The 18,411-nt window shown below is 34.7% G+C and overlaps 1 protein-coding gene across 1 annotated transcript; it reads left to right on the top strand.

Moving 5' to 3' along the window:
- The first annotated feature begins 896 nt into the window (after positions 1–896).
- Positions 897–13,059, top strand: LOC127863483 (receptor-type tyrosine-protein phosphatase mu-like). Its single transcript, XM_052403031.1, has 4 exons — positions 897–964; positions 2,314–2,448; positions 6,904–7,038; positions 11,641–13,059. The coding sequence occupies exons 2-4, from the start codon at positions 2,350–2,352 to the stop codon at positions 11,839–11,841; spliced, it is 435 nt and encodes a 144-aa protein (XP_052258991.1). The 5' UTR covers positions 897–964; positions 2,314–2,349; the 3' UTR covers positions 11,842–13,059.
- Positions 13,060–18,411: the final 5,352 nt, after the last annotated feature.

Genomic DNA, 18,411 nt, shown 5'->3' on the forward strand with positions numbered 1-18,411 from the left:
TTTCATCAAATCTTTAAATAGTAACAAATGCGCTACGTGTTTCATGCAGATGATGTGACATGTACACAAAAGCAATTTGATGCTCTTTTCTAACACGAAAAACACGTGGATTGTTACATCTTGTAACGGAAGTAGTAATGTTTAATTTGACGTTAATAGATCTAGTGTATTTCGGATAGGCTTTTGAACTAAGCAATTTACAATGTGAAAAAAAATGCGTACCAAAAATGCATATATGTCTATATATATCGCTATATGTATATATGTCCCGGAAAATCAGCAAAAGTCCTGGAAAATTGAGCTCAATGTCCCGGAATTGGTCTGAAAAGTTATGGCATATATGGAAATATTGTTGTGCCATCACAGATTTATGCAAAGCTGACAGTTGACTGTATCAGTATTTACTGAAAGGGGATAATTATCAAGTTGTAAAAAAAATATTAAACCTAAAGTATAACCAAACCTGCAGTCGGCTTTAACCATTAGAACTTTAAATTGCAACGATTTCATCAACGCAGTGTTCCTTCCAGTACGTTTATGTGTTTGTTACTGAGTTTTATACTGAAAGTTTGAAAATCAGCATATATAAGTGAAAGGTGATGAAATTTGTACAAGATTTTAGGGGATTATTTTAATGTTTTATTAATTTCTATTCTTGACTATTATATTGTGACATATGGAGTTTCTTCAAACAATTACCTTTTCATTTTCTTTTTAACTTTATTAACTACCATTAAAATTAACAAATTTTCCAGTGAACAAATTGAATGGTATTTTATATAATAAGTTTGAATGAACAATTTTATTAAGTTATTAAATCCAACACATTAAAAAAATATTCATTACATTATAAAGAATGTGTATGTAATGTGGAACATCAACATTTTTAAGTTCAGTGTTTTCATCAATACTTTCAAGAGATAAAGATAATGCACATCACTTCATTAGTCTTTCCCAAATACCGGTAGGTACTCTATTTGTCGTATTTGATGTGGTAAAGTTGTTCCTACAGTTCTTGTTTTCATAAGTGTTATGTTTTGTTTTGTAAATTGACTGGTCTCCCTTGAACTGTTTGCTTTCAATAGTTAGTTTTTTAGTTTAGTTTTTTGTTTATGTTAACTTTAATTTTCCTTATTTTATGTCAATACACCATTTATTGAAAGAATACAATTTTTAAAATGTTTCATATATAAATTCAAACATGTGTATTCCATTAATCAAGATTTGAACCATCATTCAATAATAAGCCAAAATAAAAATAAGAACCGTAAAAATTGACTATCATATGTATATTATTTTTAATGATTTGCTTAATGCACAAGAAGAATTTTACCAAAGATTTTATTTGTTCATAGTTTGTTGTTTGATATTCTGTTAATTGGAGTAGTTGTATTTACACCTATATTTTAAAGTTTAATTCATAATGTAATTTTATCTATTTTATATGTTGGATTACGAAACATAAAGGATATTCTAATGCATCCTTTTCAAAAAAAAAATAGGCATTAATTTACATGTATGACATAAATTTTCTAACCATTTCATTTCTTTGAATTGTATGTGGTTTTAATCAAGAAACTTTCAATACACTAAAGCTTGTCCCTCGTAGAATGATTATTGGGTGTCTATTTAACCTAATCCAAGAACCCAAAACACATGATTAAACAGCAATTTGGTCAAACAGCCCATTTTGTTTATTTTCTTGGGTACAAGAAAATGTTACAAGGCCACCGAGTGTAATTAAGCCCTTAATGCTCAGATATGCATTTTGACTCCTTTTAGTCCATTAGAAAAGTAAGAGACCTTTCGTAAAACATTCAAGTTTTAAAGGCTTCATTTCCAACTCTAAGATACTGATAAACAGCAAATAGCATGCAGCTTGAACTTCCTGAGAGTTTATAACAGGCTGTTGTGGTTTTATGCTAGTTGCATTTACCCATTTTTACTTTGCTTCTGAATGGGAGAGTGTTAAAACTATTAATTATGCTTGAATGAATTGAAAGCCTTTCACTATACGGACACTCTAGGCTGTTTCCTTGGAAGGATCAGTACTCTGTCAGTACCTTACAGAGATGAGGACTACGTGGGGCTTTTGGCGCTAGAAAGGCATCATAGTGATTAAGCCATTGCTCATCATGTAATAATAAACTCATGATGTGTGCAAATCATGTTCAAATTTGAACTATTTAGGTCGTATGTGGTTATGTCAATGTCCATCTCTTCCATGAAAAATATCTTCCATGAAAAATTAACCCTTTTCCAAGAGACGTTTAAAAGGAATTACTTGACTATATTGATGTATTTCTAATTCAGAGTTACACCCAGAATGATCACTATATTGTGACCCAGATGCCCCTTCCAAACACAGTGGCTGACTTCTGGCAACTGCTCTACAACTACCATTCTGATACAGTGGTGATGCTCAACGAAATTGATAGGAATGACAAGGTTTGTGAATATATCTTCCAATAGATAAATGAAATTGTTATCTTATGATTACAAATACATGTAACCAAATATAAAACCTGAGTCATGTGATATGGATTGCTGTTATGTTTCTCTTAAAAATGAGCTTTGTTCAGAGCTCCAGATAAGGTTTTGTGAAATTCTTAATGTTACTACCAGATTTTCAAAAAGAATTCTTAACTCTGAAATTTTATTCTTAACGTTACTACTAAGTTTTAGAAAATAATTCTTAACTTTTCTGAATGACCTAAAAATAAATAGTGATGGTTATTTTCATGCAAAAAATCAAAATAAACATACTAGCAACTTTATTTATACGAGTTCAACCGTGTCTATTCAGTATTATACAATTTTATTTTTCAAATACCTTCATATGCCCAAACTGTGCTTAGATTGCATGCCTTCGATGAATTTGTACATATTTCATAATTAAAACGGGTCTCCTCTTCAATCTTTTCAACTATTAGCCACAGGAATTGTCCCTTCCACTCGTTCAATGTTTTTTTTTGGCGTGTACAGTCTATCTGTCAAAAAACAATGACGGCACCCAGAGAGCGTCCTAAAAAACTGCAAAGCATGCAAAAACATGCTTTAAACATATTGTACGCAAAGTGAGCCAAAGTTGAATGTTAATAAAGACATTATTGAAAAATTCTTATACGCTCTTGTATGTTCAGTTGCCAACACAGTTGGAAAAGCTAAAAAAAAACGTGACACAACGGGTCCAAACCTAAACAAAAAAAACATTGAACGAGTGGAAGGGACAATTCCGGTGGCTTTTACTGGAAAAAATGTGCTTTGTTAATGTTAAACAAACCCGATAACCATTCTATGTAAGCACCGAAAAGATCTTTAATACGCGAAAAGAACTGAATAAAAATCGAAACTAACCAATGTAAAAATAATATTCTTAACTTGATTTTGTAATTCTAAATGGTACGACAAGATTTTAAAATAAATACGTAACGGACTTGACAATAATTCGTAATTACGAAAATACAACCCTTATCTGGAGCTCTGTTGTTCAAAAGATATTTATAATTTAAATCAGAGCATTGCTATATTTTCTTATTGTTGAAATTGTGCTTTTGGTAATATAAATGTTATAAGAAATTATTGTTAATAAAATTAATGTTAAATGTAATATTAAGTATAAAATATTAATGGTTATAAAAATATCTTAAAGGGATCTTTTCACGCTTTGGTAAATTGACAAAATTGAAAAAAGTTGTTTCAGATTCGTAAGTTTTCGTTTTAGTTATGATATTTGTGAGGAAACAGTAATACTGAACATTAACCATGCTCTAATATAGCCATTATATGCATCTTTTGACGATTTTAAAACCTAAAAATTATAAAGCGTTGCAACGCGAAACGATTGAATAATTTGGAGAGTTCTGTTTTTGTCGTTAAATTTTGTGAAACCACGAAGATTGCTTATATAACGTATAAAATACGTATAGAATGTGTACTCGGCGGAATAGCTCAGTAGGCTAGAGCGTTTTTACTTCAGGACTCTGGCAGGACTCCAAGGGTCACTGGTTCGAAATCCACTCCGGGCAATGTTCTTTTCCTTTTTTTATTTTTTTTCTTGATTTTTTACTGGAGCTTTTACGATCCAATGTTTACATTTATCAATATAAAGCATTTAATGAATAAGTTAAAAAAATGCCAAAATCTGTGAAAAGGCCCCTTTAAATCAAGCATGATTTTTCTGCCTTTACAGTGGTTGAAATCAGTCAAACATATAGTTTGATGGTTTTGAGATACTGACTTTAACTCATTTTAAGAATTGTTCCTTTTAGCTGTAAATAATTACATTGTGATGCTATTGATCGTAATAAATAATACAAAAATCTGTTAATTATTTGATTTTTTTTTTATAAATGTATGATGCAAGTGTGAAAATTATTGTATATATATAATAACTGTTGAATGTAGAGAAGTTTATCTTGCTAGGCTTGTCAGGCCCGTACACAGGAGGAGGGGGGGGGGGGGACCATGGAGCCCAGGCACCCCCCCCCCCCCCCAGCTTGTTGTCATGTTAGGATATTTTAAAAAAATGGACTTACTGCAATTTTTCTCATGAAAAGAGCCCACAGTACACTTCCCCTCAATACAAAAGAGGATATGGGTTTTATTGTCCCTGATAAACAAGGGGATTAGCGCTATTTTACTTGCCAGTGGAGATAAGCCCCTAGGCAATGTTTTCTTATGGCCTTGCATGCAAATCCCCTATCAGTGAATTCCCCCTGTGATCCTGAATGCTTCATATAATCGATGGTTGATGTTACACTTTTTTGATCGGCCAAGGAAAGAGAAGCAGCGAATCAAGCAAACAGGACGTCCTAGGCCTGAATATTGCTGACATTAATAATTTGTGAAAAACAAATACTGTTGGAAGCAATTAGAGAGGTGATATGGAAAATTATTCATTACTTTGAACCAGCAAGTTTCTTTGTCAAAGTCAAGGGCCCATAACTTCGCAAAAAATCAATGGACCTGAACGAAAGTCATACTTCATCCGAAAATCTTGTAGGTACACTCACACACGAAATATCCGGTCAATATTCTAAAGCGTTTTGACAAAAGTCTGGATATTGAAATGCGAGACAGATGGATGGGCAGTCCAACTGTCATATGCCATCCTAACGGGGGCATAATAATAAGCTTAATATCTGAAAGAGTTGCGAAAAAACCCTGAGGAAAATGGTTTTTATAGTGAAAATTTAAGTCCAAGGTCCATAACTTCGCCAAATATCAATGGTCTGGAATGAATTTCACACTATCTTTCGGTCATGTAGGTTGACTTGCATACCAACAATCAGCTCAATATCTGATATAGTTCTGTAAAAAAAACACTACGGAAAACGGTTATTATAGAAAAAGTTTCAAGGTCCAATCTAATTTCAAAGTTGTTGATTATTTTGATGGTTTATTTGTGCTGATGGTGGTGAAAGTAAAACTGTAGTAGATGATAAACATTTTATAAGGAATTTACTTTGAAGCTTTAGAGGAGGCTTGAATTAAAAAAGAAAATAGTATTATGGTTATATGTCAGTCATACATTATGATATATTTCTTTATAAAGGTTTTTGATTTTCAAAGTTTGCTTTCCTTCTTCATCAAATAGCATTTATTTGATTTCTGTTCACACCAATATTTAAAGCTTTAGACTTCAGAAAAGTGCTGATTCATTTATATATACATTTTATATATATCCATTAATTTTTTCATATAACAAAATAAGTTTTGTCAACCTTGAAGAGATCAAAATAAAAAAAATAGGGAGGGAGGACCCCTCCCGCACCCTCCCTGGTTGGCCCCCCCATGCAAGATTCCTATGTACGGCCCTGCTTGTGCATCTACTGTTCTTAGCCTTGAAAGATCTACTTTTCCATATGCAATAATAACCTGACATACTCTATTCCATTCCATCTATTGTTTAACCCTCTGAGTATCTTACCATCATATGATTGTATATATTGTCTCCCTTGTCCAGTCCTATGCCCTGTACAGTCCTATGCCCTGTACTGGCCTAAAGAGTAGGTGTAAACAGTGGAGTATCGTACATGGAGTATCTTACCATTATATGATTATATGACATGAGTTCATTCCCCTGACTGTTTGTATTCTCTCCCTTGTCCAGTCTTGTGCCCTATACTGGCCTGGTGAGAATGGGTATACAGTGTAGAATGGTCCCCTGAGTATCTCACCATTATATGATTGTATGACATGAGTTCATTCCCCTGACTGTATAATAATTCTCTCCCTTGTCCAGTCCTGTGCCCTGTACTGGCCTGAAAAGTACAGGTATACAGTGGATAAAGTTCCCATGAGTATCTCACCATTATATGATTGTATGACATGAATTATCTCCCCTGACTGTATGTTTTCTCTCCCTTGTCCAGTCCTGTGCCCTGTACTAGCCTGAGGAGTACGGGTATACCGTGGATAAAGTTCCCATGAGTATCTCACAATTATATGATTGTATGACATGAATTCTCTCTCCTGACTGTATGTATTCTCTCCCTTGTCCAGTCCTGTGCCTTGTATTAGCCTGAAGAGTACAGGTATACCGTGGATAAAGTTCCCATGAGTATCTCACCATTATATAATTATATGACATGAGTTTTCTCCACTGACTGTATGTATTCTCTCCCTTGTCCAGTCCAGTGCCCTGTACTGGCCTTACGAGTACGGGTATACAGTGTAGTACGGTCCCCTGAGTACATGTATCTCACCATTATATGATTGTATGACATGAGTTCTCTTCCCTGACTGTATGTATTCTCTCCCTTGTCCAGTCCTGTGCCCTATACTGGCCTGAAGAGTATGGGTATACAGTGGAGTACGGTCCCCTGAGTATCTTACCATTATATGATTGTATTACAAGAGTTCATTCCCCTGACTGTATGTATTCTCTCCCTTGTCCAGTCCTGTGCCCTATACTGGCCTGAAGAGTACGGGTACACAGTGGAGTACGGTCCCCTGAGTATTGAGCTGTTGTTCTCGTCAGAAGCAGACGCCAACATAACTGTGACGACATTCAAGTTGACACACAGGACAAAGGTTTGTAGACAGCAGAAAAAGCAGGGTATATTTTGATGGTATTGGACACAGCAATTCATGTTTTTACTGATATCGTTTTTTAGCTCCACTGGCCAAAGGCCAGCGGGGCTTATGTCATGGTCCTGTGTCCGTCGTGAGTGCGTGCGTGCGTGCGTTAACTTTTTCTTTAAACATCTTCTTCTCCTAAACTACTGGTCCAATTGTGATGAAATTTCTCAGGAATGTTCATGTGGTGAACCTCTTTCAAATTTGTTCAAATTATGCCCCTGGGGTCCAATTTGACTCTGCCCCAGGGGGTCAAAAAATTGAAAATTTGCTTATATAAGGCCTATTTTGTGCAAACTTTAAAAATCTTCTTGTCCATAACCATTGGGCCTAGGGCTACCAAATTTAGTATGTAGTGACATCTTATAGTCCTCTACCAAGTTTGTTCAAATTATGCCCCTGGGGTCAAATTTGACCCTGCCCCGGGGGGTCAAAAAATTGAAAATTTGCTTATATAAGGCCTATTTGTGCAAACTTTAAAAATCTTCTTGTCCATAACCATTGGGCCTAGGGCTACCAAATTTGCTATGTAGTGACATCTAATAGTCCTCTACCAAGTTTGTTCAAATTATGCCCCTGGGGTTAAATTTGACCCTGCCCCGGGGGGTCAAAAAATTGAAAATTTGCTTATATAAGGCCTATTTTGTGCAAACTTTAAAAATCTTCTTGTCCATAACCATTGGGCGTAGGGCTACCAAATTTAGTATGTTGTGACATCTTATAGTCCTCTACCAAGTTTGTTCAAATTATGCCCCTGGGTCAAATTTGACCCTGCCCCGGGGGGTTAAAAATTGAAAATTTGCTTATATAAGGCCTATTTTGTGCAAACTTTAAAAATCTTCTTGTCCATAACCATTTGGCCTAGGGCTACCAAATTTGCTATGTAGTGATATCTTATAGTCCTCTACCAAGTTTGTTTAAATTATGCTCCTGGGGTCAAATTTGACCCTGCCCCGGGGGGTTAAAAAATTGAAAATTTGCTTATATAAGGCCTATTTTGTGCAAACTTTAAAAATCTTCTTGTCCATAACCATTGGGCCTAGGGCTACCAAATTTGCTATGTAGTGACATCTAATAGTCCTCTACCAAGTTTGTTCAAATTATGCCCCTGGGGTTAAATTTGACCCTGCCCCGGGGGGTCAAAAAATTGAAAATTTGCTTATATAAGGCCTATTTTGTGCAAACTTTAAAAATCTTCTTGTCCATAACCATTGGGCGTAGGGCTACCAAATTTAGTATGTAGTGACATCTTATAGTCCTCTACCAAGTTTGTTCAAATTATGCCCCTGGGTCAAATTTGACCCTGCCCCGGGGGGTTAAAAAATTAAAAATTTGCTTATATAAGGCCTATTTTGTGCAAACTTTAAAAATCTTCTTGTCCATAACCATTTGGCCTAGGGCTACCAAATTTGCTATGTAGTGATATCTTATAGTCCTCTACCAAGTTTGTTCAAATTATGCTCCTGGGGTCAAATTTGACCCTGCCCCGGGGGGTTAAAAAATTGAAAATTTGCTTATATAAGGCCTATTTTGTGCAAACTTTAAAAATCTTCTTGTCCATAACCATTGGGCGTAGGGCTACCAAATTTGCTATGTAGTGACATCTTATAGTCTTCTACCAAGTTTGTTCAAATAATGCCCCTGGGGTCAAATTTGACCCTGCCCCAGGGGGTTAAAAAATTGAAAATTTGCTTATATAAGGCCTATTTTGTGCAAACTTTAAAGATCTTCTTGTCCATAACCATTGGGCCTAGGGCTACCAAATTTGCTATGTAGTGACTTCTTATAGCCCTCTACCAAGTTTGTTCAAATTATGCCCCTGGGGTCAAATTTGACCCTGCAGCGGGGGGTCAAAAAATTGAACATTTGCTTATATAAGGCCTATTTTGTGAAAACTTAAAAAATCTAACTGTCCATAACCATTGGGCCAAGGGCTACCAAATTTGGTATGTAGTGACATCTTATAGTCCTCTACCAAGTTTGTTCAAATTATGCCCCTGGGGTCAAATTTGACCCTGCCTCAGGGGGTCAAAAAATTGAAAATTTGCTTTTATAAGGCCTATTTTGTGAAAACTTTAAAAATCTTTACGTCCATAACCATTGGACGTAGGGCTAGTCCTCTACCAAGTTTGTTCAAATTATGCCCCTGGGGTCAAATTTGAGCCTGCCCTGGGGGGTCAAAAAATCGAAAATTTGCTTACATAAGGCCTATTTTGTGCAAACTTTAAAAATCTTCTTGTCCATAACCGTATGGCATAGGGCTACCAAATTTGGTATGTAATGACATCTTATAGTCCTCTACCAAGTTTGTTCAAATTAAGCCCCTGAGATCAAATTTGACCGTTCCCCAGGGGTCACAAAATTTAACATATGCTTATATTGGGCCCATTTTGTGCAAACTATAAAAATCTTCTTGTCCATAACCATTGGGCCTATTTCTACCAAATTCGGTAGGTAGTGACATATAATAGTTCTCTACTTAGTTTGTTCAAATTATGCCCCTTGGAACAAATTTGACCTTGCCCCAGGGGTCACAAAAATTAACATATGCTTAAATAAGGCTTATTGTGTGCAAACTTTAAAAATCTTCTTGTTCTTAATTATAGAGCCTAGGGCTACTAAATTTGGTATTTAGTGATGTCTAATAGTCCTCTACCAAATTTGTTCAAATTATTCCCCTGGGCTCAAATTTGACCCGGCCCCGGGGCTCACAAAACTGAACATATGACGTTTACCAGTGGAGATTACTGCGGCCGTTTGGCTGTGACCAACAACAACATCAACATCTTGAAAACATGAGATAAAACCCTGTCATTTAGTGCCATTTTAGGTCAGATGGTGACTGCTTACAAAGGCATTGAAGTAAGAACATGTGTTATGAATGTTTTTCTTACAAACTGAAAAAAGTCGGGTTTTATTTAAATATGTCAAAAGTGACCATATATCCGGATGAAAATATTTTGGATGACATGTTAATTTCATGTCGTTTTTGTAGTGTTTAAACCAGTTTAATAATATATTATTGATTTTAAAAACACAACTTCCATGAACATAATTATTTCAAGAAAATTCAATATATGATTCTGCATTGTAAACTCAAACTTTGTATCCAAGAGAAGGTTTTGAAATTAATGAAGTGCAATGTTCTTAACTATCATATATGCTGCTTTTTAATAACAAATGAGACATTGTTCCATTTGTGAACCGTGACTCATGAATATTGGATATGATTGTCAATTGCTCAACAATCCATATATATTTCTGACCATTTTATAATTTTCTTAATATAAGTTATGAATTGATCTTAGAAGTCAAATGTATTAGTTAATTAAATACATTTATAAATATAAAGAAATAATCTTTAGATAATCATAATATTCTCAGGCCTTTTGGTCTTAGGGATGTGTGGGTTGATGAGCAATTTCTCCTTCTATCACAATGATTTCTACCTTACCTGATCATTTCCTTCATATTCCATTTTCATTTAATTGACGTCTGCAACCTCTTTCAAATTGGGAAAGTCCAAAATGTGTCGTTTGGTAAAGGGTTAAGGCATTTTGAAGAGATAAATGTACCTGCGTTATAAGCAAAGGACCTGTGCAACAATTCCCGGGCTTTTAAGTCTGTTTAGTTTACACGGTAGTAACTTTTTCCATATATAAAAATGCTCACCCTTCCAACTTTAAACCCCCAGTGGGACGAGGGATAGAAAGAGTAAGTCACATGCTTGAGTACATTTCAACCCATGCGCATTGCACGTTTTTTTGCAAAGAAAAAACAGTGGAGCGATACAGGGCCATCATGGCCCTCTTGTTCATAAATTGTATAAGGAATATATGCTTTGTAGAGTTTGTGTTTGTTAATTATTAAAAGATTATTGTTTTTGAATACAAATTAATGTTCGTAATGTTGCCTAAAGTGTGATATATTTTATGTAATGTTATGTAATATTGGTAAAATACATCATTCAATTAGCGTTTAACAATTTAAATATCTACTTTTGAATTAGATTGAGCTAATACTCATAATATTTTATTGATTAATTATGAAATTATGGTCATGATTGTGTATTGTTCTAGAAAACCTTAAGAGAACTTTTTGAGACATCTCAAGTGATTTAGTGATGTTTGTTTTTATGCCCTTGGATCAAATAATCCGGGGTATATTGTATTTGGCCTGTCTGTCAGTCATTGTGTGTGTCCCAAAACTTTAACCTTGGTCAAAACTTTTGAAATATTGAAGATAGCAACTTGATATTTGGCATGCATATATATCTCATGGAGCTGCACATTTTGAGTGGTGAAAGGTCAAGGTCATCCTTCAAGGTCAAAGGTCATTTTTTGTTTCTAAATAGCTGCCGTGCGGCTTCAAAGCGCAGTCACAAACACAGCTCTTGTTTCAATTTTGTTTTTGGTCAATTTCCTACCAATATCAGTGAGTCACTGTCTATAGAACCAATATTGGACTGTAACCTACTAGTAGGTTGTGTGTAACCTTTTTAAAACCCCTTAGTGCTGAGCAGCATGTCATACTGTATTCTGCCTGTATCCCATGCAGGGAGAGGACCGTGCTGTGAAGCTGTTCCAGTTCAACGCGTTGCCGGACTACAAGAGTGTCCCAGTGGGGACGTCCAGTCTGCTGCGGCTCATTGTTGCAGTGCTGGAGTGGATGAGACAGAACGGCAAGGGACCTGTCACCGTACACTGCATGTACGTTCTGGCATTGGCAGTAGAAGTGTTTGTAGACTCAGGGATGTGATTGTAACTGCTTTCAGCAATTTTTCTTCCTTTTAATGTCAAATTATTTTTACTAATAATGATAAAGTTTAATGTATTTATATACAAATGAAGAGTCTTGTTTAACCCTGTAAAGGGGGAGGGGCATGTCATTTTCCTCAACTGAGGTTGTTTTTAAATCAATCCCCTTGTAGTGAGACTGCTGCTGCTTATGTGATTTTTATATATCTTTTTGTTGGTTATCATGACTTACATTCATCCTATTAACGGTTTCAAATTTTATACTGTTAGTCTGGTAGACTAAATAAGTTATTTTTATGCCCCCGAAGGAGGGCATATAGTGATCGGACGGTCTGTCTGTCTGTCCTTCCATCACACATTGCGTTTAGGTTTCGCGTTTAGGTTTCAAAAAATGCTCATAACTTTTATGTCCCTTCACATAGCAACTTGATATTTGGCATGCATGTGTATCTCATGGAGCTGCATATTTTGAGTGGTGAAAGGTCAAGGTCATCTTTCAAGGTCAAAGGTAAAAAAACATGTATCAAAGCGGCGCAACACATCTCTTGTTGTTAATAATTTTAATGCTTATTACCTAAAGTATTTTAATGTTGAATGAATGTAGGTTTACACTAAATGTCACCGTGTCTCAATATTTGATAATAATAAATGTGGTATTTATTTAAAAAATTCATTTTCATGCTCATAACTTGGTTAAATTTTGAAACCAGCATTTTGCTGCCCTGGAATTGCAAATTTAATGTTTTCATGTGTTATTTTATGAGTTTTTAGATCAACACTTTTTGTCAATATGCCTCTACTTTTGTTCATAATACATATTGTATTTATTAAGAAATTGTATGTTCCTTCTAATAATTTGGTCAGATTTTAAAACAGCTTCTAGCCTCCCTTTAATTGCAAATTGTTTCTACAGTTGAAATCATAATGCACCTTATATCAGTTTAATGAATTAACATCTGGTCATTATAATTGCTGCATGGTGTTGTTGCATGACTTCACTCAGAGAAAAAATGTTTTAGATGCTATTTAATATTAAAAAGTAGATTTTGTTTGTCATAAATTTGCTGTTTATCAAGAAATTTCATTTTCATGTTTAAAATTTGGTCAAGTTTTTAAACAGCTTCTTGCCTCCCTTGAATTGCAAATAGTTGCTATTGTTAAATATAATGGTATACCAGTACATAATATCATTTTAATGAATAAACATATGTTCAGTATATTTGCTGCTCAATTTGGTCACATTACTTACAGAAAAATTGTTTTAGAAAATATGTATTATTAAAAAGTAAATTGTGCTTGGGATAAAGAAACAAAAGACAAATTATTGGTTTTCTTCATGAATAAGTAGCTATTGAAAAAAAAGAACTTGAAATATCATTGTTGAAATATTATCACAGTTCCAAACACAAATATTTAGTCATTTTTATGCATTCTTTAAGGTTATTTCAAACATGTCTCAAGACTCTGGGATTATCATATCACTTTAAGTTGGTTATTATATCCAACTATCCATTATAATACTGTCTTCATATTTTATACTCTAAAACTGGTTTAGTTAATATAGTATCTATTAAAAAGTATCAATAATTGTTTGTCTAAAAACCGTAAGTATTCAATGTTTAATGATTTTGTAGGTTAATGTTTTAAGTCAACATATCTTGAATTTTTTTTATATTAAGTTTGGAATTTATCACGAAATCTCATTTTCTTGCTCATAAATTGGCCAGAATTTAAAACAGCTCCTTGCCTCCCTTGAATTGCAAATTTAATTTCTTTATACATAGTATTGTAACCCAGGTGGAGTAAATAAGCTATTATTTTTAAACATGTATTAGGCTAATTATCTACATAATTTAATGATAAATGAGTTTTTAGGTTAAAACTTTAGGTCACCATGTCCCAAATTTTGTTAATAATAATTTAAGTGTTTATCAAGAAATTTCATTTTCCTGCTTATAATTTAGTCAGATTATAAAACAGCTTCTAGCCTCCCTTTAATTGCAAATAGTTGCTACAGTTGTTATCATTTTTAGCTCGTCTGTTTTCGGAGAAAACCCGAGGTTTTGTCATAGCCAGCTCTTTGTCAGCCGTCTGACGTCAGCCGTCTGCGTCATGCTAAAACCTTGACATTTGTCTCTAAAATCAAAGTGCTTCCACCTACAACTTTGAAACTTCTTATGTAGGTGCACCTTGATGAGTTCTACTCGCCGCACCCATTTTTGGGGTCACTAGGTCAAAGGTCAAGGTCAATGTGACCTCTTTCCTTTATTCAAAACTGCACCCGCAGCCGAGCGTTGGCACACATTATGCGGTGCTCTTGTTATCTTTGATGTTCTATGGATCAGTTACTTTAACTTTGCATTACTAACTGAAGACTTAGTAATGGGCCGAAAAAAATGTCTGGTCTTCGATGACTTGTAGTCAATATAGGTATTACCTTGTAATTTTAACTTTTTTTAGTGTTCTTTTTACATGATTTTGTTTTAATCAACATTGATAATTGTTACACCTTAGCTGATTAAGATAGATTTATCATTAACTTCAAACCATGATCTGCAATAATTAAATCTAATCATCTTAAAGATGAAAGCGATAAAGAATAAATTTGTTTGTGTTTTTAAATGTAATTATGCGTAAAAATATATGTTTTGATATAACTGAATAATGCATGCAATGCACAATTGCCACGAGAATAACATCAAGTTTTTCATCAAAAGTCTCCGAAGTTACATAGCCTCTGGCATTTTCGATTGATACTGACACGGGGTTATTCATGCATGACTAATTCACAGCTTTGGGGCAGTCTACCTATAAATCGAGCACTGTAATAGATTAAATCTGCTCAAATAATATAGTCGATTAGACGTTCGCGTCTCTCGAGTAAATCAAGCACAGTCGGAGCGTCACAGACAATCAGGACGCTGGTTTGCGGACCAAGTTAGATCGTAAGGCAATAAAGATGTTATCGATAAGGGCGCGTGGCGAAATTTGCCTTTGAAAAGTAGGGCGCGTGGCGAAATTTGCCTTTGAAAAGGGCAGCGTGGCGATCCGGGAGGGCGGCGTGGCTTTTCGCCACGCTAAAATGGCCTGGGAAAAACACTACATACATTACCTGTAGTTAAATCATGCAGACAACTCATGACGTACATGTAATTATCACAGAAAATCTTGGCCAGTTAATTAGAACAATGATGATGGCAACCGGCTGTAATCCTCGTGGAAATTGTGCATTTCATGCATTATACTGTCAAAACATTGTTTCAACTTGTAAAGCGTTTTAACAAATTATTGTTGAAATAATTAGGCAGCTTTTAATGTTTTGTTGAAATCTATAATGAGCTTAAATAAATATGTAATCCGAAATCTACTCCAGAATGTTAATGCGATTGTAATCCAAATCATTTCGGAATGTAAATGTTAACGCGAGGTTGACAAAATCTCGCTTCAAATAAACAGTGCTAATTCATATCCTGTTGATTCTTTGTCTATTTAGAAAGGGCGCAAAAATTATATAGAATGTACAACGTCATGTTATTTGCATGGAAAGCGTGGGTGTATTGATTGTTTTATAAACATCACGCCATTTGATTTACGCATGTTTAGTGGGAGTATTTCATCAAATCTTTAAATAGCCACATATGCGGAAATTCAGTTTATACTTTAGTACAAATGTGTTCATGAAATTCTTAAGCAATTTTATTGTTCATATTTACCAGTTTAAAAAAAAAAAAGAATATATGGGATAATCGGGTGATGAACAGAAATCGGAAAAGTAGTAAGTATGCACTACCGGTAATAGAGTCGAATTGATACAGATGTGTTCGGGAGTCTGGATTATACTATCTATATGAAACATGTTTTAAACAATAACAAACAGTTAATAAATATATCTTTATCAATGACTTTATAAGTTGTTGTTTTTAAGAGTCATGGCGCACCAAATGACGTAATTGGCCTCTAAAATGTAAAAAAAAAGTAAGGAGGGGACAGTCCTCCCGACCCTATTCACCCTGTGGAAAGCACTGAATAGTATAACTGTTGATGATTTTTACCACTTATATCCATGTTGTGTTTTTAATAGATCTCTAGTGTGGCAATATATATCAAAAGCATATGCTATTAATGATATTGCATAGGCTTAAAAGTATTACTGTCAAACATGTATAATATCAACATCATAAGCATTTTATTCACTGATAATACAATTTGTAATATGGTAATTAATATGATTACAATTCTTTGTATTTTTATTTATATAGATGCGAAGACAATAGGGATCTACTAAATGCTATTCCATGTGTTTCATTATCTAAACAGTGCAAGTAGTTCTCAAAATAAATTCTTTGTTAAATATATTGTGTGATATTATAAGCTGACTCTGAGACAGATATTTACTGAAAGTGCGAATTCTCATCAGTAAGAGTAATTGTACATCAGGTTATTAAGCCCTCCGATCGAATGATCGGGGGTATATTATTTTTTTGCCTGTCTGTCTGTCATTGTGTGTGTCTGTCTGTCATTGTCTGTGTCTGTCAGTCATTGTCTGTCACAAACTTAAACCTTCGTTAAACTTTTGCAATAACTTTTGAAATATATTGAAGATAGCAATTTGATATTTGACATGCATGTGTATCTCATGGAGTTGCACATTTTTAGTGGTGAAAGGTCAAGGTCATCCTTCAAGGTCAAATATATTGCTTCAAAGCGGCGCAGTAGGGGGCATTGCGTTTCTGATAAACACATCTCTTGTGGAGATAACAACTGGCATCTAATGGAAATAAAGAGCATGATAAAACTTATTGCCCATGTTAAATTATGTTGTACTAAACCGTTTACAGTTAGTGTCACCATTTTTACTTGTGTTTTTTTTATGCCCTCGGTAGGGTGGCATATAGCAGTTGAACTGTCCGTCAGTATGTCAGTCAGTCCGTCCAAGAAAAACTTTAACATTGGCCATAATTTTTTTACTATTGAAGATAGCAACTTGATATTTGGCATGCATGTGTATCTCATGGAGCTGAAAATTTTGAGTGGTAAAAGGTGAAGGTTATCCTTCAAGGTCAAATGTCAAATATATGGTGTCTGTCTGTCCGAAAACTTTATCATTTGCCATAACTTTTTCAATATTGAAGATAGCAACTTGATATTTGGCATGCATGTGTATTACATGAAGCTACACATTTGAGTGGTTGAAGTTCAAGGTCAAGGTCATCCTTCAAGGTCAAAGGTTAAACAAAAATCAAAGTGGCGTTATCATGAAGCTGCACATTTTTGAGTGGTGGAAGTTCAAGGTCACCCTTTAAGGTCAAGGTCATCCTTTAAGGTCAAAGGTCAAAAAACAAATAAAAAATCAAAGCGGCGTTCTCATGAAGCTGCACATTTTGAGTGGTGGAAGTTCAAGTTCAAGGTCATCTTTCAAGGTCAAAGGTCAAAATAAAATAAAAAATCAAAGCGGCGCAATAGGGGGCATTGTGTTTCTGACGAACACATCTCTTGTTTAATAATGAAACTTTTTAGCTCGACTATTATATATGAAATAGATATAGCGGAGCTATCCTACTCACCGTGTTGTCGGCGTTAGCGTTCCCGTTAGCGTTCACGTTAGCGTGCAAATGTTTAAGTTTGCATACTACCCCAAATATTTCCCATGTCCCTTGACATAATTGCTTTTATATTTTGTATACTTCTTTACCAACATGACCCCAAGCTATAAACAAGAGCAGACAACTGTATGAAGCATTTTCTAACAATTATGGCCCTTTTTATGCCCCCTTTTATGCCCCCTTTTGAAGAAAAGGGGGTATATAATTTTTGCACTGTCCGTCTGTCAGTCTGTCTGTCTGTCTGTCACACTTTTCGTTTCCGCTCTCTATTTGAAATACTTTTAATCCGATCTTTACCAAACTTGGTCAGAAGTTGTATCTAGAAAATATCTAGGTCAAGTTCGAATTTGGGTCATGCCGGGTCAAAAACTAGGTCATGGGGTCACTTAATGCATTTCAAGGATTTAGCATGGTAAAATGCTCATAACTTCTATCATAGTGTTGGCTATAACTTTTGCATTATTAAAGATAGAAACTTGATATTAGGCATGCATGTGTATCTCATGAAGCTGCACATTTTGAGTGGTGGAAGTTCAAGGTCAAGGTCATCCTTCAAGGTCAAAGGTCAATTTTATTTTTATTCAAAGTGGCGTTCCCATGAAGCTGCACATTTTGAGTGGTGGTAGTTCAAGGTCAAGGTCATCCTTCAAGGTCAAAGGTTAATTTTTTATTTTTTTTTCAAAGCGGCGCAATAGGGGGCATTGTGTTTCAGACAAACACATCTCTTGTTTCACTTAGATTTTATATGTTCAAGTTTGTGTACCATCTCAAATATTTTCTATATCCCTTGACATTTTGCTTATATATTTTGCATACGTCTTTACCAACATGACCCCAATCTATAAACAAGAACAGACAACTGTATCAAGCATTTTGTAAGAATCATGGCCCTTTTTCCATTTACAATATGCATATTACTTTAGTTACATTGCCATAACTTCTTTATTTATGATCAGATTATTAATACT

The sequence above is a fragment of the Dreissena polymorpha genome, unplaced genomic scaffold, assembly GCF_020536995.1.
Source record: "Dreissena polymorpha isolate Duluth1 unplaced genomic scaffold, UMN_Dpol_1.0 chrUn010, whole genome shotgun sequence".
Taxonomy (NCBI): Eukaryota; Metazoa; Mollusca; class Bivalvia; order Myida; family Dreissenidae; genus Dreissena; species Dreissena polymorpha.

Excerpts from the sequence above, each read along its gene's own strand:
- LOC127863483 (XM_052403031.1), top strand. The coding sequence starts at position 2,350 with ATGCCCCTTCCAAACACAGTGGCTGACTTCTGGCAACTGCTCTACAAC. Across the intron at positions 2,449-6,903 it reads AAATTGATAGGAATGACAAG|TCCTGTGCCCTATACTGGCC; the intron begins GTTTGTGAATAT and ends TCCCTTGTCCAG. Across the intron at positions 7,039-11,640 it reads AGTTGACACACAGGACAAAG|GGAGAGGACCGTGCTGTGAA; the intron begins GTTTGTAGACAG and ends TATCCCATGCAG.